Source organism: Oncorhynchus keta, chromosome 37, assembly GCF_023373465.1.
Source record: "Oncorhynchus keta strain PuntledgeMale-10-30-2019 chromosome 37, Oket_V2, whole genome shotgun sequence".
Lineage (NCBI taxonomy): Eukaryota > Metazoa > Chordata > Actinopteri > Salmoniformes > Salmonidae > Oncorhynchus > Oncorhynchus keta.
The window spans coordinates 11,058,013-11,076,002 of record NC_068457.1 but is presented as its reverse complement, the minus strand read 5'-3'; the positions used below and the strand labels follow the sequence as shown (position 1 = coordinate 11,076,002).

The 17,990-nt window shown below is 42.9% G+C and overlaps 1 protein-coding gene across 5 annotated transcripts; it reads right to left on the bottom strand.

Moving 5' to 3' along the window:
• Positions 1–17: 17 nt before the first annotated feature.
• cep70 (centrosomal protein 70) lies at positions 18–8,315 on the bottom strand. Of its 5 annotated transcripts, none has more exons than XM_035755053.2 (16): positions 8,187–8,299; positions 7,957–7,976; positions 7,374–7,476; positions 6,759–6,882; positions 3,828–4,008; positions 3,384–3,559; positions 3,191–3,250; positions 2,964–3,066; positions 2,652–2,818; positions 2,417–2,507; positions 2,142–2,312; positions 1,758–1,907; positions 1,432–1,600; positions 681–786; positions 494–573; positions 18–403 (listed from the first exon to the last, which is right to left on the bottom strand). In XM_035755053.2, exons 2-16 carry the CDS (start codon positions 7,963–7,965, stop codon positions 342–344), a joined length of 1,752 nt encoding a protein of 583 aa, XP_035610946.1. In that variant the 5' UTR covers positions 7,966–7,976; positions 8,187–8,299; the 3' UTR covers positions 18–341. The 5 variants fall into 5 exon arrangements, with proteins under 5 accessions (XP_035610946.1, XP_035610947.1, XP_035610948.1 ...); XM_035755054.2 differs by having other exon boundaries at positions 7,374–7,473; positions 8,187–8,296; XM_035755055.2 differs by lacking the exon at positions 7,957–7,976 and having other exon boundaries at positions 8,187–8,315.
• Positions 8,316–17,990: the final 9,675 nt, after the last annotated feature.

The window sequence follows — 17,990 nt, the reverse complement described above, 5'->3', positions numbered from 1 at the left end:
AGAGATGTTGGAAGAGGTATTAATTAATCTTGTTTATTTACATATCAAAAGTACAACTCCAAGCCGTTAGGGAGGGATTGGACGGTAGGGATATCCTTGTCTCATCACGCATTAGCGACTCCTGGGGCGGGCCGGGCGCAGTGCACGCTAACCAGGTCGCCAGGTGCACTGTGTTTCCTTCGTCTCTCCCGAGCCCGTACGGGAGTTGTAGCAATGAGACAAGATAGCAATTACTAACAATTGGATACCATGAAATTGGGGAGAAAAGGACAATAAAATAAAAGAAACTCCATAAAATCACTCCAGCAAATACACAAAAACATAATTACAAAGCACCGGTGTTACTCTGCTCTTGACTTTAGTGACCTCAGAACGGGCATGATGTCATCCAGACAGTCAACATCTGAAAGATCAACCAAAATAGATGTACTAACCACATGATCAGTAAATGATTTCAAACAAAATGCATTATTGGATGGCAACGTCTCCTTACCGAGAGTCTGGAGCAGCTCCTGAACCAAAAAGTAGAATGCAGGGAAGAACTCCTCATGTTCCTTTACCTTCAAAATAATACTGACAAGCGCACATATTTAACCCCAGGCAGTAGGCTAATTTTATAACATTAAGACAACATTACACAGAATAAAACAAAATAAATTCTGGAGATTTGCTGCTGGTACCTGTCAATATCACTGGTTCCCAGGAGGACGTGGCCAACCGTGGCCTCTGGGGAGTTGACTAGACTGGCTACCTGGTTTACCACCTCACTAGGGGGCGCTCTGTCGTCTGAAATTAAATTTAGAAGTGGGAAAGGAATAACATCCCTCAACCAAGTACACTGAACAAAAATATAAAACGCAACATGTCAAGTGTTGGTTTCATGAGCTGAAATAAGATCCCAGAAATGTTCCATACGCTCAAAGCTTCTCTCACATGTGTTTACATCTCTGTGAGCATTTCTCCTTTGCCAAGATAATCCATCCACCTGACAGGTGTGGCATATCAAGAAGCTGGTCATTACACAGGTGCACCTTGTGCTGGGGACAATAAAAGACCATGTGCATTTAAGGCATCTGTGACCAAGAGATGCATATCTGTATTCCCAGTCATGTGAAATTCATAGATTAAGGCCTAATGGATTTATTTCAATTGAACGATGTCCTTGCATGAACTGTAACTCAGTAAAACCTTGTTTCATATTACATTTATATTGTTGTTCAGTCTATGTTCTGGAGAACATGAATTGACCAGTACAGTATGTGCTATTGGTCGCCGAAGACGTGGATGTCAATTAAGGCAGCACCCCGCACCTCTGATTCAGAGGGGTTGGGAAATAAATGGACAAAGGCATTCAGTTGTAGAACTGACTAGGTATCCCCCTTTCCCCAAGGGTGCTGTAGAATAGCTAAAATGAGTTGTAGACAGTCCTACCCAGGGCCAGGATGTCCCTCAGGTTCCTCATAGCGTTGGTCATCTCCCCAAGCCTGGTGTAGACCTCGTTCATGCGTGGATACACCCCGCTGAGGGAGGTTATATCAAACAGCTTCTGGAAGTGGGACACCATGGACTGGAGAGTGTTCTTAGTGGGGCTCCTCAACACCTGGTTAGAGTTAGTTTCACATAAAGACTGAGAATATTGCTGTATCACAAACATTTTACATGAGAAATGATCCGAGAAACAATGTTTTGCCTTATCTAAAGTTGAGATGTAATTTCCATGGTTACTCCATCCACTGCTGTAAGCCAGGACTACCAACCTTATCCTCCCCAGAGTTGGTCTCCTCTAGCAGTGTGTCCACCAATAGCATAAGGTCCTCCACTCGAACACTTTCCGTAAGACTATTAGCGCCTGCTGGCTGCCATGGTAACAGTCTCAGCATCAACTTACTCAAGGCACAGTGCAGGTCCTAAGCACACAGAGAGACAAGTAAAGACATGGGTCTCTAGACTAGAGAATGGTAAACAGTACGCAGTTAAAGTAGCCTATTCTAGCCATACATATCATAGAAAACTGAGATGTTGAAGATATGAAGAGCTCCTAAACTCTCTGGCTTTCAGTGACAGGGCAAGTTGACACTGGACCATTGGACCTGGCTGCATACATGGTAGATGCACTTTATAGACAGTCAGTCAGCTCTCACCTTCAGTGAAGCCAGTTGGTCAGCCCACATCTCCAGAGATGAGAGGAGTTCGTCAAACTCGACCATCTCTGAGGCCCCGTTGGACAACTGATGACTGGTTGATGGCCTCGCTCTATGGAGCCTCAGTGGAGCCCCGGAAGTAGTCAAAACCGCTCTGATGTCATTCAGAACCTGAAAGTCAGGCAAGGCAAATAGTCCAGCAAAGTCAATCAAAAACAAAGTAAAGTGAGTTGATACTCGCTCCTGCTTTAGACAAGGGAAGATAAACAGAGTACCTTCTCGTGCCTGGCAGCCAAGGCCCTTGCCTTCGCCACCTCCTGGTTACTCAGAGCAGCACTCTCCTCTTCTTTAAACTCCCGAGCAGACCTGTGGTGGAGGTAAAGGAGATGATATGACTACCAATAGGACAGGCAGCGCTCTAGGTTAAGGTAAGGAAGGGGTTAACTGTGAGGTCAAGCTGTGGTGCTCGTTGCATCCAAGAATGACGACAGTTGCGTAATGTTTTCCCACCTCATGTTATTCCGCTGAATAAGTCTGTCCATGCGTCTCAGTTGTTCTTTGTATGACTTCAGCTCTTTCACTGTGGGCCTAGATTCCAAGTCTTGCTTCAACTGCTGAATTTCTTTCCTAAGCTCCACCCTCTGCGCTTTGGTGTCCTTTAACTGTTCCTGATAGGACTATTGGGGAGAAGTAAGATTCGGAACTTAGATCATGATCATGGACTGTGGGGAAGAGGAACAGTCGTTACACTGTTCAAGACAAGTCATCCAGAACCATGAATAGTTCTGGTGTTCATCGTGTTAGAAAAGTACAGGAAGTCACCTGCAGGAGAGCTTTGTGATTGGGGGAGACCCCGGTGTTGCTTCTCATGCTGCTCTGCGATTGGTCAGATGTTTGTGATCCCCCAGACTCTCCTTTGAGGGACCTGAGGGAAGAAGTAAAGGTTGGTTAGGGACATCTGTCTACTTTTCTTTAGTCTTACAGTGAGAAAGGGTGTTGTCATAAAAACTAAGCAAAACATTGAAAATAAGATTCTATGCAATATTTACTTGATATCATCGCGGAGCTGTTCCATTTGGGCCTCATAGATGTCAATTACATCCAACACCCTGATAGAAAAGAAAGGTATTTTAAATCCTATAACTTCCAGCCATAATCTATAATAATTTAGTTAAGCACGGGTAAAATGCTGTATTATGAATCCTAATCTATGGTCTTAACGACAGCAGCGGTTCATCTTACTGCTGGTCCACTGGTGAGTTGGGCCGAGCTGATCTCTTGTGGATCTGCTGAAACACCTGGTTCTGCCTAGCAACCCGCTTTTCTTCCTCTGTCACAGTGAAGTAGAGCTTCCTCTGCAGCTGGGAAGTCACATCTTTCTCCTCAGACAGCTTCTGCTCCAGGCCCTGGCAGCGTTTCTACCAGCGGCAGAGCAGGCAAACAAAACAACAAGAAAAGACAAACAAGACAGTTACAGTATAATCGGGGGGTACCATGTGCTGTTGGGAAAAAAACAACAACAAAGCCCTTGTGGCCAGTTCCCCAGACACAGATTAAGCCTCAACCTGGACTAAAAAGCATGGTGAATAGAGAATCTTCATTGAAAGCGTTTTTTTTAGTCTGGGACTAGACTTAATCTGTGTCTGCCGGTAAACCAGCCCCTGCTATTTCCAGGGCACCACCTACCTGTGCATCTCTCTTGTCCTGCTGAAGTTGGTGCACTTTGCTGTGCTGCTGCGCGGCCTTGCCAATGTAACCGTCTTCCAGGTCCTGCAGCTTGCTCTTCACCCCGTCCAGAACTCCCTCCAACTCGGTCACCCTCTGGGACTGACGGGCAGCGCGGCTAACGTGCTGCTGAGCCTCCTCTCTGGAACAAACACCGGCAACACTTTACCTAAAGCTGGCAGGTCTAATGGATTATGATACAATACAGATAATTGTAAAGCAACACAAAGACAGAAATGTCACACTGAAGCATTGCTACTATTCCTTTGGGACACAATTAAACCCTTACTAAATGCTAGATAATTGTCCATAAGATTATTCAATTCTATGTAATCCTAAATTTACATTAGTCATTTAGCAGACACTGTTATGACACTGTTATCCAGAGCGACTTACAGGACCAATTAGGGTGAAGTGCCTTTCTCAAGGGCACAGGCAGATTTTTCACCTAGTTAGCTCTGGATTTGAACCAGCGACTTTTCGGTTAATGGCCCAACGCACTTAACCGCTAAGCTACCTGCCGCCCTCCTGTTTAATTGGATAATATAAATTGAAGAGGGCCATATTGAACATATCAAACAGAAGACCTTTTGCAGGAAATTATGGTTAAGAGGATATAGATAATTATTCAAGTGATCAACTGGGCAATATGAAATATAAAATCCAACCTTGGATCATATATTGATTCGTCAGATATATCAATAACCTGTCCTAGAAAAACAGGCAAAAAACATCAATTATCTTTCCAGGAGAGAAGCTAAAGTGAGGGAGCCTGGAATCCGAACTGATGTTTTGGGAAAAAATACCATATCAGATTAAATTCCAGGCGAAAGAGAGGTTCTCTGACAGACAGGCTTAACATGGTGATAGATTGATGTTCAGGCTAGGTGATCTCCCTCTGTCACGCCCCAATGGTTAACACTTGCTGGCTGAGCAGCTGGTGGACGCCGGACCCATGTCTACCTCTTACCCCTCTCTGTATTGGGCTTACTACTCATGTCCACCAAGACTATTGTGTGACAACAGCTGGCTGAAAAATGATCATGGATCTACATTATTAGGTAGATGGATGAACCACAGACTTGCCAAAAACATTTCATTCTGACGTGGAGATTATTCTAATAATCATACAAGGTGATGGAGGAATGTTTAAAGAGGTGAGAAACAGGATCAAATAATTGGGGGCTCAAAAATATTAGGCTTCAAGAAGTAAGATTTCCTACATACTGACTGGCAAAGCAATGTTCTGCATGTCTATGAGTGTCTCAAATGATTTTAAAAATATATAACTATTTAATATGAATTCTATAACTACGGTTGAAGTCGGAAGTTTACATACACTTAGGATGGTGTCATTAAAACACGTTTTTCAACCACTCCACAAATGTCTTGTTAATCAACCTATAGTTTTGGCAAGTTGGTTAGGACATCTACTTTGTGCATGACAAACCATTTTTCCAACAATTCTTTACAGACAGATAATTTCACTAATTCACTGTATCACAGTTCTAGTGGGTCAGACGTTTACAGACACTAAGTTGACTGTGCCTTTAAACAGCTTGGAAAATTCCAGAAAATGATGTCATGGCTTTAGAAGCTTCTGATAGGCTAATCGACATCATTTGAGTCAATTGGAGGTGTGGATGTATTGCAAGGATTACCTTCAAACTCAGTGCCTCTTTGCTTGACATCATGGGAAAATCAAAAGAAATCAGCCAAGACCTCAAAAAAATTGTAGACCTCCACAAGCCGGATTCATCCTTGGGAGCAATTTCCAAATGCCTGAAGGTATCACGTTCATCTGTACAAACAATAGTACTCAAGTATAAACACCATGGGACCACGCAGCCATCAAAACGCTCAGGAAGGAGACGCGTTCTGTCTCCTAGAAATGAATGTACTTTGGTGTGAAAAGTGCAAATCAATCCCAGAGCACCAGCAAAGGACCTTGTAAAGATGCTGGAGGAAACAGGTACAAAAGTATCTATATCCACAGTCATATCAACATAACCTGAAAGGCTGCTGAGCAAGGAAGAAGCCACTGCTCCAAAACCGCCATAAAAAAACCAGACTACGGTTTGCAACTGCACATGGGGACAAAGATTGTACTTTTTGAAGAAATGTCCTCTGGTCTGATGAAACAAAAATAGAACTGTTTGGCCATAATGACTATTAATATGTTTGGAGGAAAAAGGTGGATGCTTGCAAGCCGAATAACACCATCCCAACCGTGAAGCACAGGGTGGCAGCATCATGTTGTGGGGGTGCTTTGCTGCAGGAGGGACTGGTGCACTTCACAAAATAGATGGCATCATGAGGTAGGAAAATTAAGTGGATATATTGAAGCAACATCTCAAGACATCAGTCAAGTTAAAGCTTGGTCGCAAATCGGTCTTCCAAATGGACAACAACCCCAAGCATATTTCCAGAGTTGTGGCAAAATGGCTTAAGGACAACAAAGTCAAGGTATTGGAGTGGCCATCACAAAGCCCTGACCTCAACCCTATAGAAAAGTTGTGGGCAGAACTGAAAAAGCGTGTGCGAGCAAGGAGGCCTACAAACCCGACTCAGTTACACCAGCTCTGTTAGGAGGAATGGGCAAAAATTCACCCAACTTATTGTGGGAAGCTTGTGGAAGGCTACCCAAAACGTTTGACCCAAGTTAAACAATTCAAAGGCAATGCTACCAAATACTAATCGAGTGTCTAAACTTCTGACCCACTGGGAATGTGGTGACATGTCACATTCTTAAAATAAAGTGGTGATCCTAACTGACCTAAGACAGGGCATTTTTACCATGACTAAATGTCAGGAATTGTGAAAAAACTGAGTTTAAATGTATTTGCTAAGGTGTATGTAAACTTCCAACTTCAACTGTATATAACTATTTACTTAAGTTGGTTGTTGGACTGGATGAGCTCCTGAATCAAGGTCTGTCTCCTGTCCGAGTCTGTAAGCATCGTCCGCAGCATTGTCCTGATGTCACGGGCAGACTTCTTCTCCAGAAGAACCAAATCTATGAGCAAAATGACAAAACATTAAAGTAGAATATCTTATTGTCCATTTTCCTTCTAGTTCTTTTTAATTATAGACCTATATTGTTTGGGTACCATGACCAGTGCCTCACTAAATAACATTGAGAAAAGTAGCCAGAAACATTCAGACCCTGGCTGGCAGCCTACTGGAAATAGAGAGCCAATAAGCAGAACAGGAGCAATGTGTGCACCAAATGATTCCCAGTTGGGGAAAGGCTCATCACACAGAGGGGTGAGTTTGAGTACTAACTTAGACGAGACAATGCACACCTAGAGCCAATAATTATGAAATAATTTGCACACACAGAAACACAAGACAGACAGTAGCATGTTGAGCGGTCTAAAGCATTAACACTCCTCCTTATAGAATTGTTCAACATGATCCAAGAAGTGAGTTAAGACATTTAGCTAAGATATGACAGTTCAGAATGTTACAGCAAGAAGATGATACAAAAACATACTAAACCATTACCTGCAAGGTTCTTATTCTCGACGGGATCGGCAAAGTGTACCGGCTTGAACCCATGGTGCTGGAGGAGTCTGTTCACAGCATCCCACTCTGTCTGCTCCTGCTGCTAGGTCCAAACACACAACAAAACCACCACATCACACGGTCCATTACAATACAACACACAAAGGAGTATGATGCAGTTTGTACCCATTTTGTTTTGTTTTTTGAAATGCATACAATGCATAATATGAGCTCCGCTCTACCTGAAACTGGCTGTAGGTCCACAGAAACACATATGTCTTGTCTCTTGAATGAAACACAGCTTTTGTGTTCTTCCTATCCATCTCCTCTCTGGCTAACGCTGACTCTTCTCAGTATGTTATACACTTTAGGCTATACACACCACCAAGTCTGTTCCCGATGAGATAATTACATTCTAAGCGTTCCTCTTGCTCCATCTTCTATTTGACAGGAGGCTCTCGGTGTGTGACACTGTGTCCTACTGTACCCTCCCCCAGTCAACACCTAACGTTATATGGGGTTATCAAATTACTTGGTCCCCCTTTGAGCCCACCATGACAACACACAAACATAGTTGTAATACCTGTTCCATCTCTTCTCCACCTGCAGGGGTGAAAATGGGTTAGTTTACTAGCTAGCTGAGATAGCAGTGACGTTGAACACATAGACTAGCTATCTACTGTTAGCTAGCTAGCAATCTACGTTGATAGCTAGTTAGCCAAGTATTGCATGTTTCGCAAAACAAAACATATAATTCATAAAACATTCTGAATACTTCTTTCCGACAATAACGTTTGGACTTAACATATTTACCATGTATGTGCTGGTTGTGATGATTGGTTTCTCCAAAAATGTCAGTTTCAAATTTCAAACAAACAGCGCGGAAGTAAAGTGGGATTTATTGTGGTCCGTTTCAACCAATAAGATAAAGCAAAATGTAAGGGACAGTAAATGTAGGATTTTGATTGGTGAATCCAGGTTTGTCTCAGACATGGGCATTTTTGGTTTCTGCGTTCCACTAACGTAACATAGCAACCTTATACATATGTTCCATATCGTTTGATTGCAGTCATCCTGCGCAGGTAATTACTGATGTCGAATATAACATAATAAACTCAGCAAAAAAAGAAACGTCCTCTCACTTAAAACTGCGTTTATTTTCAGCAAACTTAACATGTGTAAATATTTATATGAACATAACAAGATTCAACAACTGAGAAAAAAACGGAACAAGTTCCACAGACATGTGACTAACAGAAATGGAATAAGGATCCAACAGGTCCCAGACGTGCTCAATGGAATCCATGAACAAGGGGGGGGGACTGCACCAGATTTGCTAGTTCTTGCTGTGAGATGTTACCCCACTCTTCCACCAAGGCACCTGCAAGTTCCTGGACATTTCTGGGGGGAATGGCCCTAGCCCTCACCCTCCGATCCAACAGGTCCCAGACGTGCTCAATGGAATTGAGATCTGGGCTCTTCGCTGGCCATGGCAGAACACTGACATTCCTGTCTTGCAGGAAATCACACACAGAATGAGCAGTATGTCTGGTGGCATTGTCATGCTGGAGGGTCATGTCAGGATGAGCCTGCAAGATGGGTACCACTTTAGGGAGGAGGATGTCTTCCCTGTAACACACAGTGTTAAGATTGCCTGCAATGACAACAAGCTCAGTCCGATGATGCTGTGACACCGCCCCAGACCATGACGGACCCACCACCACGATCAGCTGTCCGTCTTGTCTCCCTGTAGCTCTGTCTTAGGCGTCTCACAGTACGGACATTGCAATTGATTGCCCTGGCCACATCTGCAGTCCTCATGCCTCCTTGCAGCATGCCTAAATGCACGTTCACGCAGATGAGCAGGGATCCTGGGCATCTTTCTTTTGGTGTTATTCAGAGTCAGTAGAAAGGCCTCTTTAGTGTCCTAAGTTTTCATAACTGTGACCTTAATTGCCTACCGTCTGTAAGCTGTTAGTGTCTTGACGACCTTTCCACAGGTGCATGTTCATTGGGAAACAGTGTTAAAAACCCTTAGCGATGAAGATCTGTGAAGTTATTTGGATTTTTACATATGATCTTTGAAAGACTGTGTCCTGAAAAAGGGACATTTCTTAGTTTAGTTTAGTTTGGGAAACGTGTCATAATATGTCAAACTTGCTTCAGTTGAATATAGCTATCTGCTATAAATCTCAAAATAACTTAATCTCAAAATGACACCAGTGTATCATAAATGTCTGTACAGGAGGTTGGTGGCACCTTAATTGGACAGGAAGGGTTTGTGGTAATGGCTGGAGCGGTATTATTGGAATGGTATCAAATATACGGGACAACAATATAAACACAACATGCAACAATTTCAAAGATTTGACTGAGTTGCAGTTCATATAAGGAAATCAGTCAATTGAAATAAATTCATTAGGCCCTAATCTATGTATTTCACATGATTGGTAATACAGATATGCATCTGTTGGTCACAGATCCCTTAAAAAAAGGTAGGGGCGTGGATAAGAAAACCAGTCAGTATCTGGTGTGACCACTATTTTCCTCATGCAGCATGACACATCTCTTTCGCATTGAGTTGATCAAGCTGTTGATTGTGGCCTATGGAATGTTGTCCCACTCCTCTTCAATGGCTGTGCGAATTGGTGGATATTGGCGGGAACTGGAACACGCTGTCGTACACTTCGATCGAGAGCATCTCAAACCTGCTCAATCGGTGACATGTCTGGTGAGTATGCAGGCAGTGAAAGAACTGTGACATTTTCAGCTTTCAGGAATTCTGTACAGATCCTTGAGAAATGAGACAATGGGCCTCAGAATCTTGTCATGGTATCTCTGCCTTCAAATTACCATCGATAACATGCAATTGTGTTCGTTGCCCATACCATAACCCCACCACCGCCATGGGGCACTCTGTTCACAACATTGACATCAGCAAACCACTCACTCACACACAACGCCATATGTGACAGGTTAAAGGAAATACTCATAGCCTGTTATACATTAAAAAGTATTAGTAAGTTCATAGTATGTGAGGATCTTAAAACATCTAAAGTTAAAAAGATCATGCATTCAGTATTAGTTGATAGAGATTGATAACATTCATATAATTGTGTTAAAAAGTTCAAATCCGTCAAGCGTACAAAGGGTAAGAATTGTGAGAGGAATGTGTAAACGTCATATTGATTACTTTATTTTGTGGTGTCAAATGGAAGGGTAAAAATGTTCATCTGTGATCTATTAAATGCTCTTAATCAATGAGCCTAAGATCGATTGCTCTGGTCTCCACCCAAGTTCCCAGGGAAATCGCGGTCTTTCCTCATTGCACTAAAAGTCCTCATTGAGGAAACAATACCGTATCACTTTCGGTTGGACATACTGCCAAATTCTCTAAAACGACTTTGGAGGAGGCTTATGGTAGAGAATTTAACATTAAATTAGAGTGCATTAGGAAAGTATTCAGACCCCTTCCCCCTTTCCACATTTTGTTACGTTACAGCCTTATTCTAAAATGGATTAAAAACATTTCTTCCCTCATCAATCTACACACAATACCCCATAACGACAAAGCGAAAACAGGTTTTTAGACATGTTAGCAAATTTATACTTAAAAAAAAAACTGAAATACCTTATTTACATAAGTATTCAGAACCTTTGCTATGAAACTCGAAATTGAGCTCAGGTGCATCCTGTTTCCATTGATCATCCTTGAGATGTTTCTACAACTTCATTGGAGTCTATCTGTAGTAAATTCAATTGATTGGACATGATTTGGAAAGGCACACAACTGCCTATATATGGTCCCACACTTGGCAGTGTATGTCAGAGCAAAAACCAAGCAATGAGGTCGAAGGAATTGTCCGTAGAGCTCCGAAATCGGGTTGTGTCTAGGCACAGATCTGGGGAATGGTACCAAAAAAATTCAGCAGCATTGAAGGTTCCCAAGAACACAGTGGCCTCAATCATTCTTAAATGGAAGAATTGGAACCACCAAGACTCTTCCTAGAGCTAACAAATTTGTGCACACAATTTGAGAGAAATAAGCTTTTTGTGCGTATGGAACATTTCTGGGATTTTTTATTTCAGTTCATGAAACATGGGACCAACACTTACATGTTGCATTTATATTTTTGCTCAAACACATGGTTTGATGCCATTCCATTCGCTCTTTTCCAGCCATTATTATGAGCCGTCCTCCCCTCAGCAGCCCCCACAGACTTCTAGGTATGAATTTTACCCTTCATTTCATAGATTAAAACACATTATGGACATTTGAAAATCACTCTGCCCTAAGATAATATTGTCAGTAAGAAAGAGACTAAAAGGATATCTGTCAACCTCTTACACACGAGCAGGTGCAAGCTGGTGGCATTTGATGTCTTTCTCCCGTCACTGGACAGCCACACTGGAGAAAGGGCAAACCTGTAATTGTCTCAAGAAGGTCAAAATGCAAATCTTAGCCGCCACACTATCACCCATACAGTATGCCCGTGACTAAATAGAGGGTGTGTTTTTTTAATGACTCTGTCTGCTTCTTTTCAGGCTTTTGATCAGGCAGAAAATGTTGAATATTCTACATTACCTGATGTCTCCCTTATTGGCCAATGTGGTGTTGAAAAAAAACAGTGGTCAGATACAGCAAACAGCCACTTGAGACTATTGAATATAGCTGAACCATCTAAGAAATCCCATATGTTATCCCTAGAGTATGTGTGAAAGCTGTCAGGCTTTCAAATTCAGCTAGAAAATTTCTGTAGGCCTTATTCATTCTAGGCATCACCTGCCTCCCTGTGGAAGGTAGACTGGAGTTCATACCTATTCAGCTTAGTGGTTAGAGCGTTGAACTTGTAACCGAAAGGTTGCAAGATTGAATCCCCAAACTGACAAGGTAAAATTTCAAATTAAAAATCTGTCGTTCTGCCCCTGAACAAGGCAGTTAACCCACTGTTCCAAGGCTGTCATTGAAAATAAGAATTTGTTCTTAACTGACTTGCCTAGTTAAATAAAGGTACAAAAAAATATACAAGGAAAGGTCATCCCTTCCCTATACCATGTTGGAATAGAACTGTCTGAAGAGCCTCCATGGCTACTCATTGTCCCCCCATACTGTACATCAAGTCCACCAAGCAGAACATTTGAATGGAAATTTAAGCCTTGAACTTGTGTGAATCCTGTTGATGTAAGGCTGTGTTTACACAGGCAGCCCAATTCTGTTATTGCTGGAATAGAACCGAGCTGATCTGATTGATCAAAAGACAAATTAGTCAAAACAAATCTGAATTAGATCCGAATTGGGCTGCCTGTGTAAACGCAGCCTTAGATGAATGATTCATGGTAGATGGGTGGTTCATATAGAATTATCCCTGTGAGCGAAGTGGATACTGGATATTGGATAGCCACCATTACCAACAGCCATATAAGAAGACATTGGCCCGTATAAATAAATGTCTTTCAATTTCGAGGAAAACAATGTTTCATTAAATATTTACTTTTACACTTCTAAAAGTGTAAGATATTTTGCAAAGAACTAGTTAATTAACCTCATGTTGTTATCTGAAATTTAGTTAAATGCCACGTAATGTCGCCAAACAATTGCCTCCTGATTGCAAATGCCAAGAGCTGACATTCACATCACCTCATGCCAAGGTCAGCTCTGCAACGTAGAATTTGGCATCCTTCTTTGTAAAAAAAAAAAAACGATTCTTGGGGATTGTATCATCTTTTTTTTTAAATGTTGCAGGTTTTTTATTGTAGTTTATTGTTTTCTGACGCAAGTCGCCTATCTTCAGTTTGTGTAAATGAATGAATCTAAAGAGCTTTTAATGCTGTCCTTGTATTTTAAATGAAACAGTTTAGTAGCATCTGTTTCGTGTGGCCTGATGGCAGAAATGTGTTTCCTTCTGCAGCCTCAGCAGAAAGCCTGGCATTAGCTTCTGTTCTGCGGTTCTTCGAGTCTCCGGAGACTTATTCTATGAAATAAACAACTAAGCAACGTGTAATGTGCCGTCTGATATCGATTCTAAGGCTATTTGCATGGCACACTGGTTCATTCTGTTGTAGCTTTCTCTTTTGCTGACCAATTGGACCAATGTACTGTATGGAAGTCAGCATTATATCACCACTATTTGGGGTTCAGAATGAGATGCTCTCAAAATGAACATTAGGCCAACACAGCAGCATGGTTATGGGCTGGGTGGTATACAGCTGGTGAGGATGTCCTTCTGCTTTTAGGAATGTTACTATAGGAACTGAATGTTGTTCGGAACTCCAGTTTAGTCTTATTTTGCAGTGCATGGGGCTGGGGCTTGGAGGGGAGGATAAACACTGCTGATGTAGAGTTCTGTCGGTATCCTTACCATCTGTTAAGGACTAATGCTGGATGTACGTTGGGTCCAGCGCTCCATTAGGTGGGTAATGGAGGTTGATTGTCATTGTCAGGGCAAATGAGCTGTGACAAATGAAAATATGTCCAAAAGGATGGACCACTACTGTATCCAAGTCAGGGGGTGGGATTTTTTTATTAAAAGGGGTGGGGGGGTATAAAAGTGTGCACAATGTATAACAAAAATAAATTGAAGCTATATGAACGTAAGTTTAGGTCCATGTTGTATTGTAAATGTCATGCAATTTAATAGACACAATATTATTGGAAAGCCAAGAAAGTAGCTTCCATTTTGACTGTATTCTACAACCAAATAATACTGTATATTTACAGTTGTTAACTTAAGAGCCTTGTCTTTTACAATAATATAACTTGATGTATCGTTTTGGACTTTGGAGAACGGTCTCTACAATACTATGAACTGAAATAGGCAGGAGAGGGCTACAACAAATCTCCCAGCAGCCACATCTGTCAAGGTCATGGAGGGAGAACCGTTTTATTTTCCCCTTTTAGAGACTTAACTTCCTGAAACATAATTTGCAGATAAATCATGAAAGTGGGGAAAGCATGAGGAGCACTCTCCACTAATCCCACTTCCCCTTGACACACAGCCACTTCCCAGCATCTTTCTTTCATTTGTCAATTTTCATTCATTCATTACCTGTAATGGGCAAAATAAAAAACATATTTGCCATTAAACAATTTTTGGGAATTGCCATGGAAAGAGCCTGATTGTTGAGAAGGTCTCTCTCGCTCTATTTTCTGTTTGTTTTGCTCCCTGTTGAGGCAGAAAGGACAAGTAATCCATGCAGAGATTATCTGACTCTCATGTAGCACAGGTGCAAGAGGCTGATATGACACAAAGTAATATCCCTGCACCACCTCACGTGGAGAAAGTGTTAGGGATTGTCCAGATAACATCTAGTCTCTGTCCTGCGTTCCAGATTTCTATTAAATATTTACCCAAAATTAAAAGTAGACTCAGTGAAGTGACGTTGCCACGAGCAGCACTGGAGATATTGAGATGAGCGAGATGCAACACTTCACTCTCACACAGCATCTGTGCTTGTACACTGTACAGCGTGGTAGCCACGGGACCAAAACAGCGGAGAAATTGAGCCTCGCACTTCAATGCTCTTAGTTGTTGCGGGGGGGTGGAGCATACACTTGGATATAAACATTTGCTACCAACTCCACATGGGGCAGCCTAGCAAATAGCTAGTATGGATGTTCAAGATTTGGAAACATGATGGAGCTACTAGGGAATTTTACTATAACAGCAATAAATGCAGACTGATAATTTCACAAGCGTGTGTTGTTTCTGTCCATTGCTTTGTCACTATTCCTGTATTTTTGTTTGTGGTTTCTAGGCACTACTGCAAGTTGCTGCTACATATACAGTGGGGCAAAAAAGTATTTAGTCAGCCAGCAATTGTGCAAGTTCTCCCACTTAAAAAGATGAGAGAGGCCTGTAATTTTCATCATAGGTACACTTCAACTATGACAGACAAAATGAGAAAAAGAAATCCAGAAAATCACATTGTAGGATTTTTAATGAATTTATTTGCAAATTATGGTGGAAAATAAGTATTTGGTCACCTACAAACAAGCAAGATTTCTGGCTCTCACAGACCTGTAACTTCTTCTTTAAGAGGCTGCTCTGTCCTCCACTCGTTACCTGTATTAATGGCACCTGTTTGAACTTGTTGCCAGTATAAAATACACCTGTCCACAACCTCAAACAGTCACACTCCAAACCCCACTGTGGCCAAGACCAAAGAGCTGTCAAAGGACACCAGAAACAAAATTGTAGACCTGCACCAGGCTGGGAAGACTGAATCTGCAATAGGTAAGCAGCTTGGTTTGAAGAAATCAACTGTGGGAGCAATTATTAGGAAATGGAAGACATACAAGACCACTGATAATCTCCCTCGATCTGGGGCTCCACGCAAGATCTCACCCCGTGGGGTCAAAATTATCACAAGAACGGTGAGCAAAAATCCCAGAACCACATGGGGGGACCTAGTGAATGACCTGCAGAGAGCTGGGACCAAAGTAACAAAGCCTACCATCAGTAACACACTACGCCGCCGTGGACTCAAATCCTGCAGTGCCAGACGTGTCCCCCTGCTTAAGCCAGTACCACATGGGGGGACCTAGTGAATGACCTGCAGAGAGCTGGGACCAAAGTAACAAAGCCTACCATCAGTAACACACTACGCCGCCGTGGACTCAAATCCTGCAGTGCCAGACGTGTCCCCCTGCTTAAGCCAGTACATGTCCAGGTCCGTCTGAAGTTTGCTAGATAGCATTTGGATGATCCAGAAGAAGATTGGGAGAATGTCATATGGTCAGATGAAACCAAAATATAACTTTTTGGTAAAAACTCAACTCGTCGTGTTTGTAGGACAAAGATTGCTGAGTTGCATCCAAAGAACAGCATACCTACTGTGAAGCATGGGGGTTTTCTGCAAAGGGACCAGGATGACTGATCCGTGTAAAGGAAAGAATGAATGTTGCCATGTATCGTGAGATTTTGAGTGAAAACCTCCATCCATCTACAAGGGCTTTGAAGATTAAATGTGGCTGGGTCTTTCAGCATGACAATGATCCCAAACACACCGCCCGGGCAACGAAGGAGTGGCTTCGTAAGAAGCATTTCAAGGCCCTGGAGTGGCCTAGCCAGTCTCCAGATCTCAACCCCATAGAAAATCTTTGGAGGGAGTTGAAAGTCCGTGTTGCCCAGCAACAGCCCCAAAACATCACTGCTCTAGAGGAGATCTCTTTCACGTAATTTCCGGTCACAACTTGCAGGCTTGTTTTCAAGCTTTTTTTTATTTTATCCATGCTTTTGTCACTTCTAGGTTAGACTACTGCAATGCTCTACTTTCCGGCTACCCGGATAAAGCACTAAATAAACTTCAGTTAGTGCTAAATACGGCTGCTAGAATCCTGACTAGAACCAAAAAATTTGATCATATTACTCCAGTGCTAGCCTCTCTACACTGGCTTCCTGTCAAAGCAAGGGCTGATTTTTAAGGTTTTACTGCTAACCTACAAAGCATTACATGGGCTTGCTCCTACCTATCTCTCTGATTTGGTCCTGCCGTACATACCTACACGTACGCTACGGTCACAAGACGCAGGCATCCTAATTGTCCATAGAATTTCTAAGCAAACAGCTGGAGGCAGGGCTTTCTCCTATAGAGCTCCATTTTTATGGAACAGTCTGCCTACCCATGTCAGAGAAGCAAACTCGGTCTCAACCTTTAAGTCTTTACTGAAGACTCATCTCTTCAGTGGGTCATATGATTGAGTGTAGTCTGGCCCAGGAGTGGGAAGGTGAACGGAAAGGCTCTGGAGCAACGAACCGCCCTTGCTGTCTCTGCCTGGCCAGTTCCCCTCTTTCCACTGGGATTCTCTGCCTCTAACCCTATTACAGGGGCTGAGTCACTGGCTTACTGGGGCTCTCTCATGCCGTCCCTGCAGGGGGTGCGTCACCTGAGTGGGTTGATTCACTGTTGTGGTCATCCTGTCTGGGTTGGCGCCCCCCCCCTTGGGTTGTGCCGTGGCGGAGATCTTTGTGGGCTATACTCAGCCTTGTCTCAGGATGGTAAGTTGGTGGTTGAAGATATCCCTCTAGTGGTGTGGGGGCTGTGCTTTGGCAAAGTGGGTGGGGTTATATCCTTCCTGTTTGGCCCTGTCCTCGGATGGGGCCACAGTGTCTCCTGTCCCCTCCTGTCTCAGCCTCCAGTATTTATGCTGCAGTAGTTTGTGTCGGGGGGCTAGGGTCAGTTTGTTATATCTGGAGTACTTCTCCTGTCCTATTCGGTGTCCTGTGTGAATCTAAGTGTGCGTTCTCTAATTCTCTCCTTCTTTCTTTCTCTCTCGGAGGACCTGAGCCCTAGGACCATGCCCCAGGACTACCTGACATGATGACTCCTTGCTGTCCCCAGTCCACCTGGCCATGCTGCTGCTCCAGTTTCAACTGACCTGAGCCCTAGGACCATGCCCCAGGACTACCTGACATGATGACTCCTTGCTGTCCCCAGTCCACCTGGCCATGCTGCTGCTCCAGTTTCAACTGACCTGAGCCCTAGGACCTTGCCCCAGGACTACCTGACATGATGACTCCTTGCTGTCCCCAGTCCACCTGGCCATGCTGCTGCTCCAGTTTCAACTGTTCTCCCTTACTATTATTCGACCATGCTGGTCATTTATGAACATTTGAA

Coding starts and splice junctions, on each gene's coding strand:
- cep70 (XM_035755052.2), bottom strand. CDS start 7,696: ATGGATAGGAAGAACACAAAAGCTGTGTTTCATTCAAGAGACAAGACA. Junction 4,009..6,758: donor CAGTCCAACAACCAACTTAA/GTAAATAGTTAT, acceptor TGTTTGTTCCAG/AGAGGAGGCTCAGCAGCACG. Junction 3,560..3,827: donor AGGACAAGAGAGATGCACAG/GTAGGTGGTGCC, acceptor TGCCGCTGGTAG/AAACGCTGCCAGGGCCTGGA.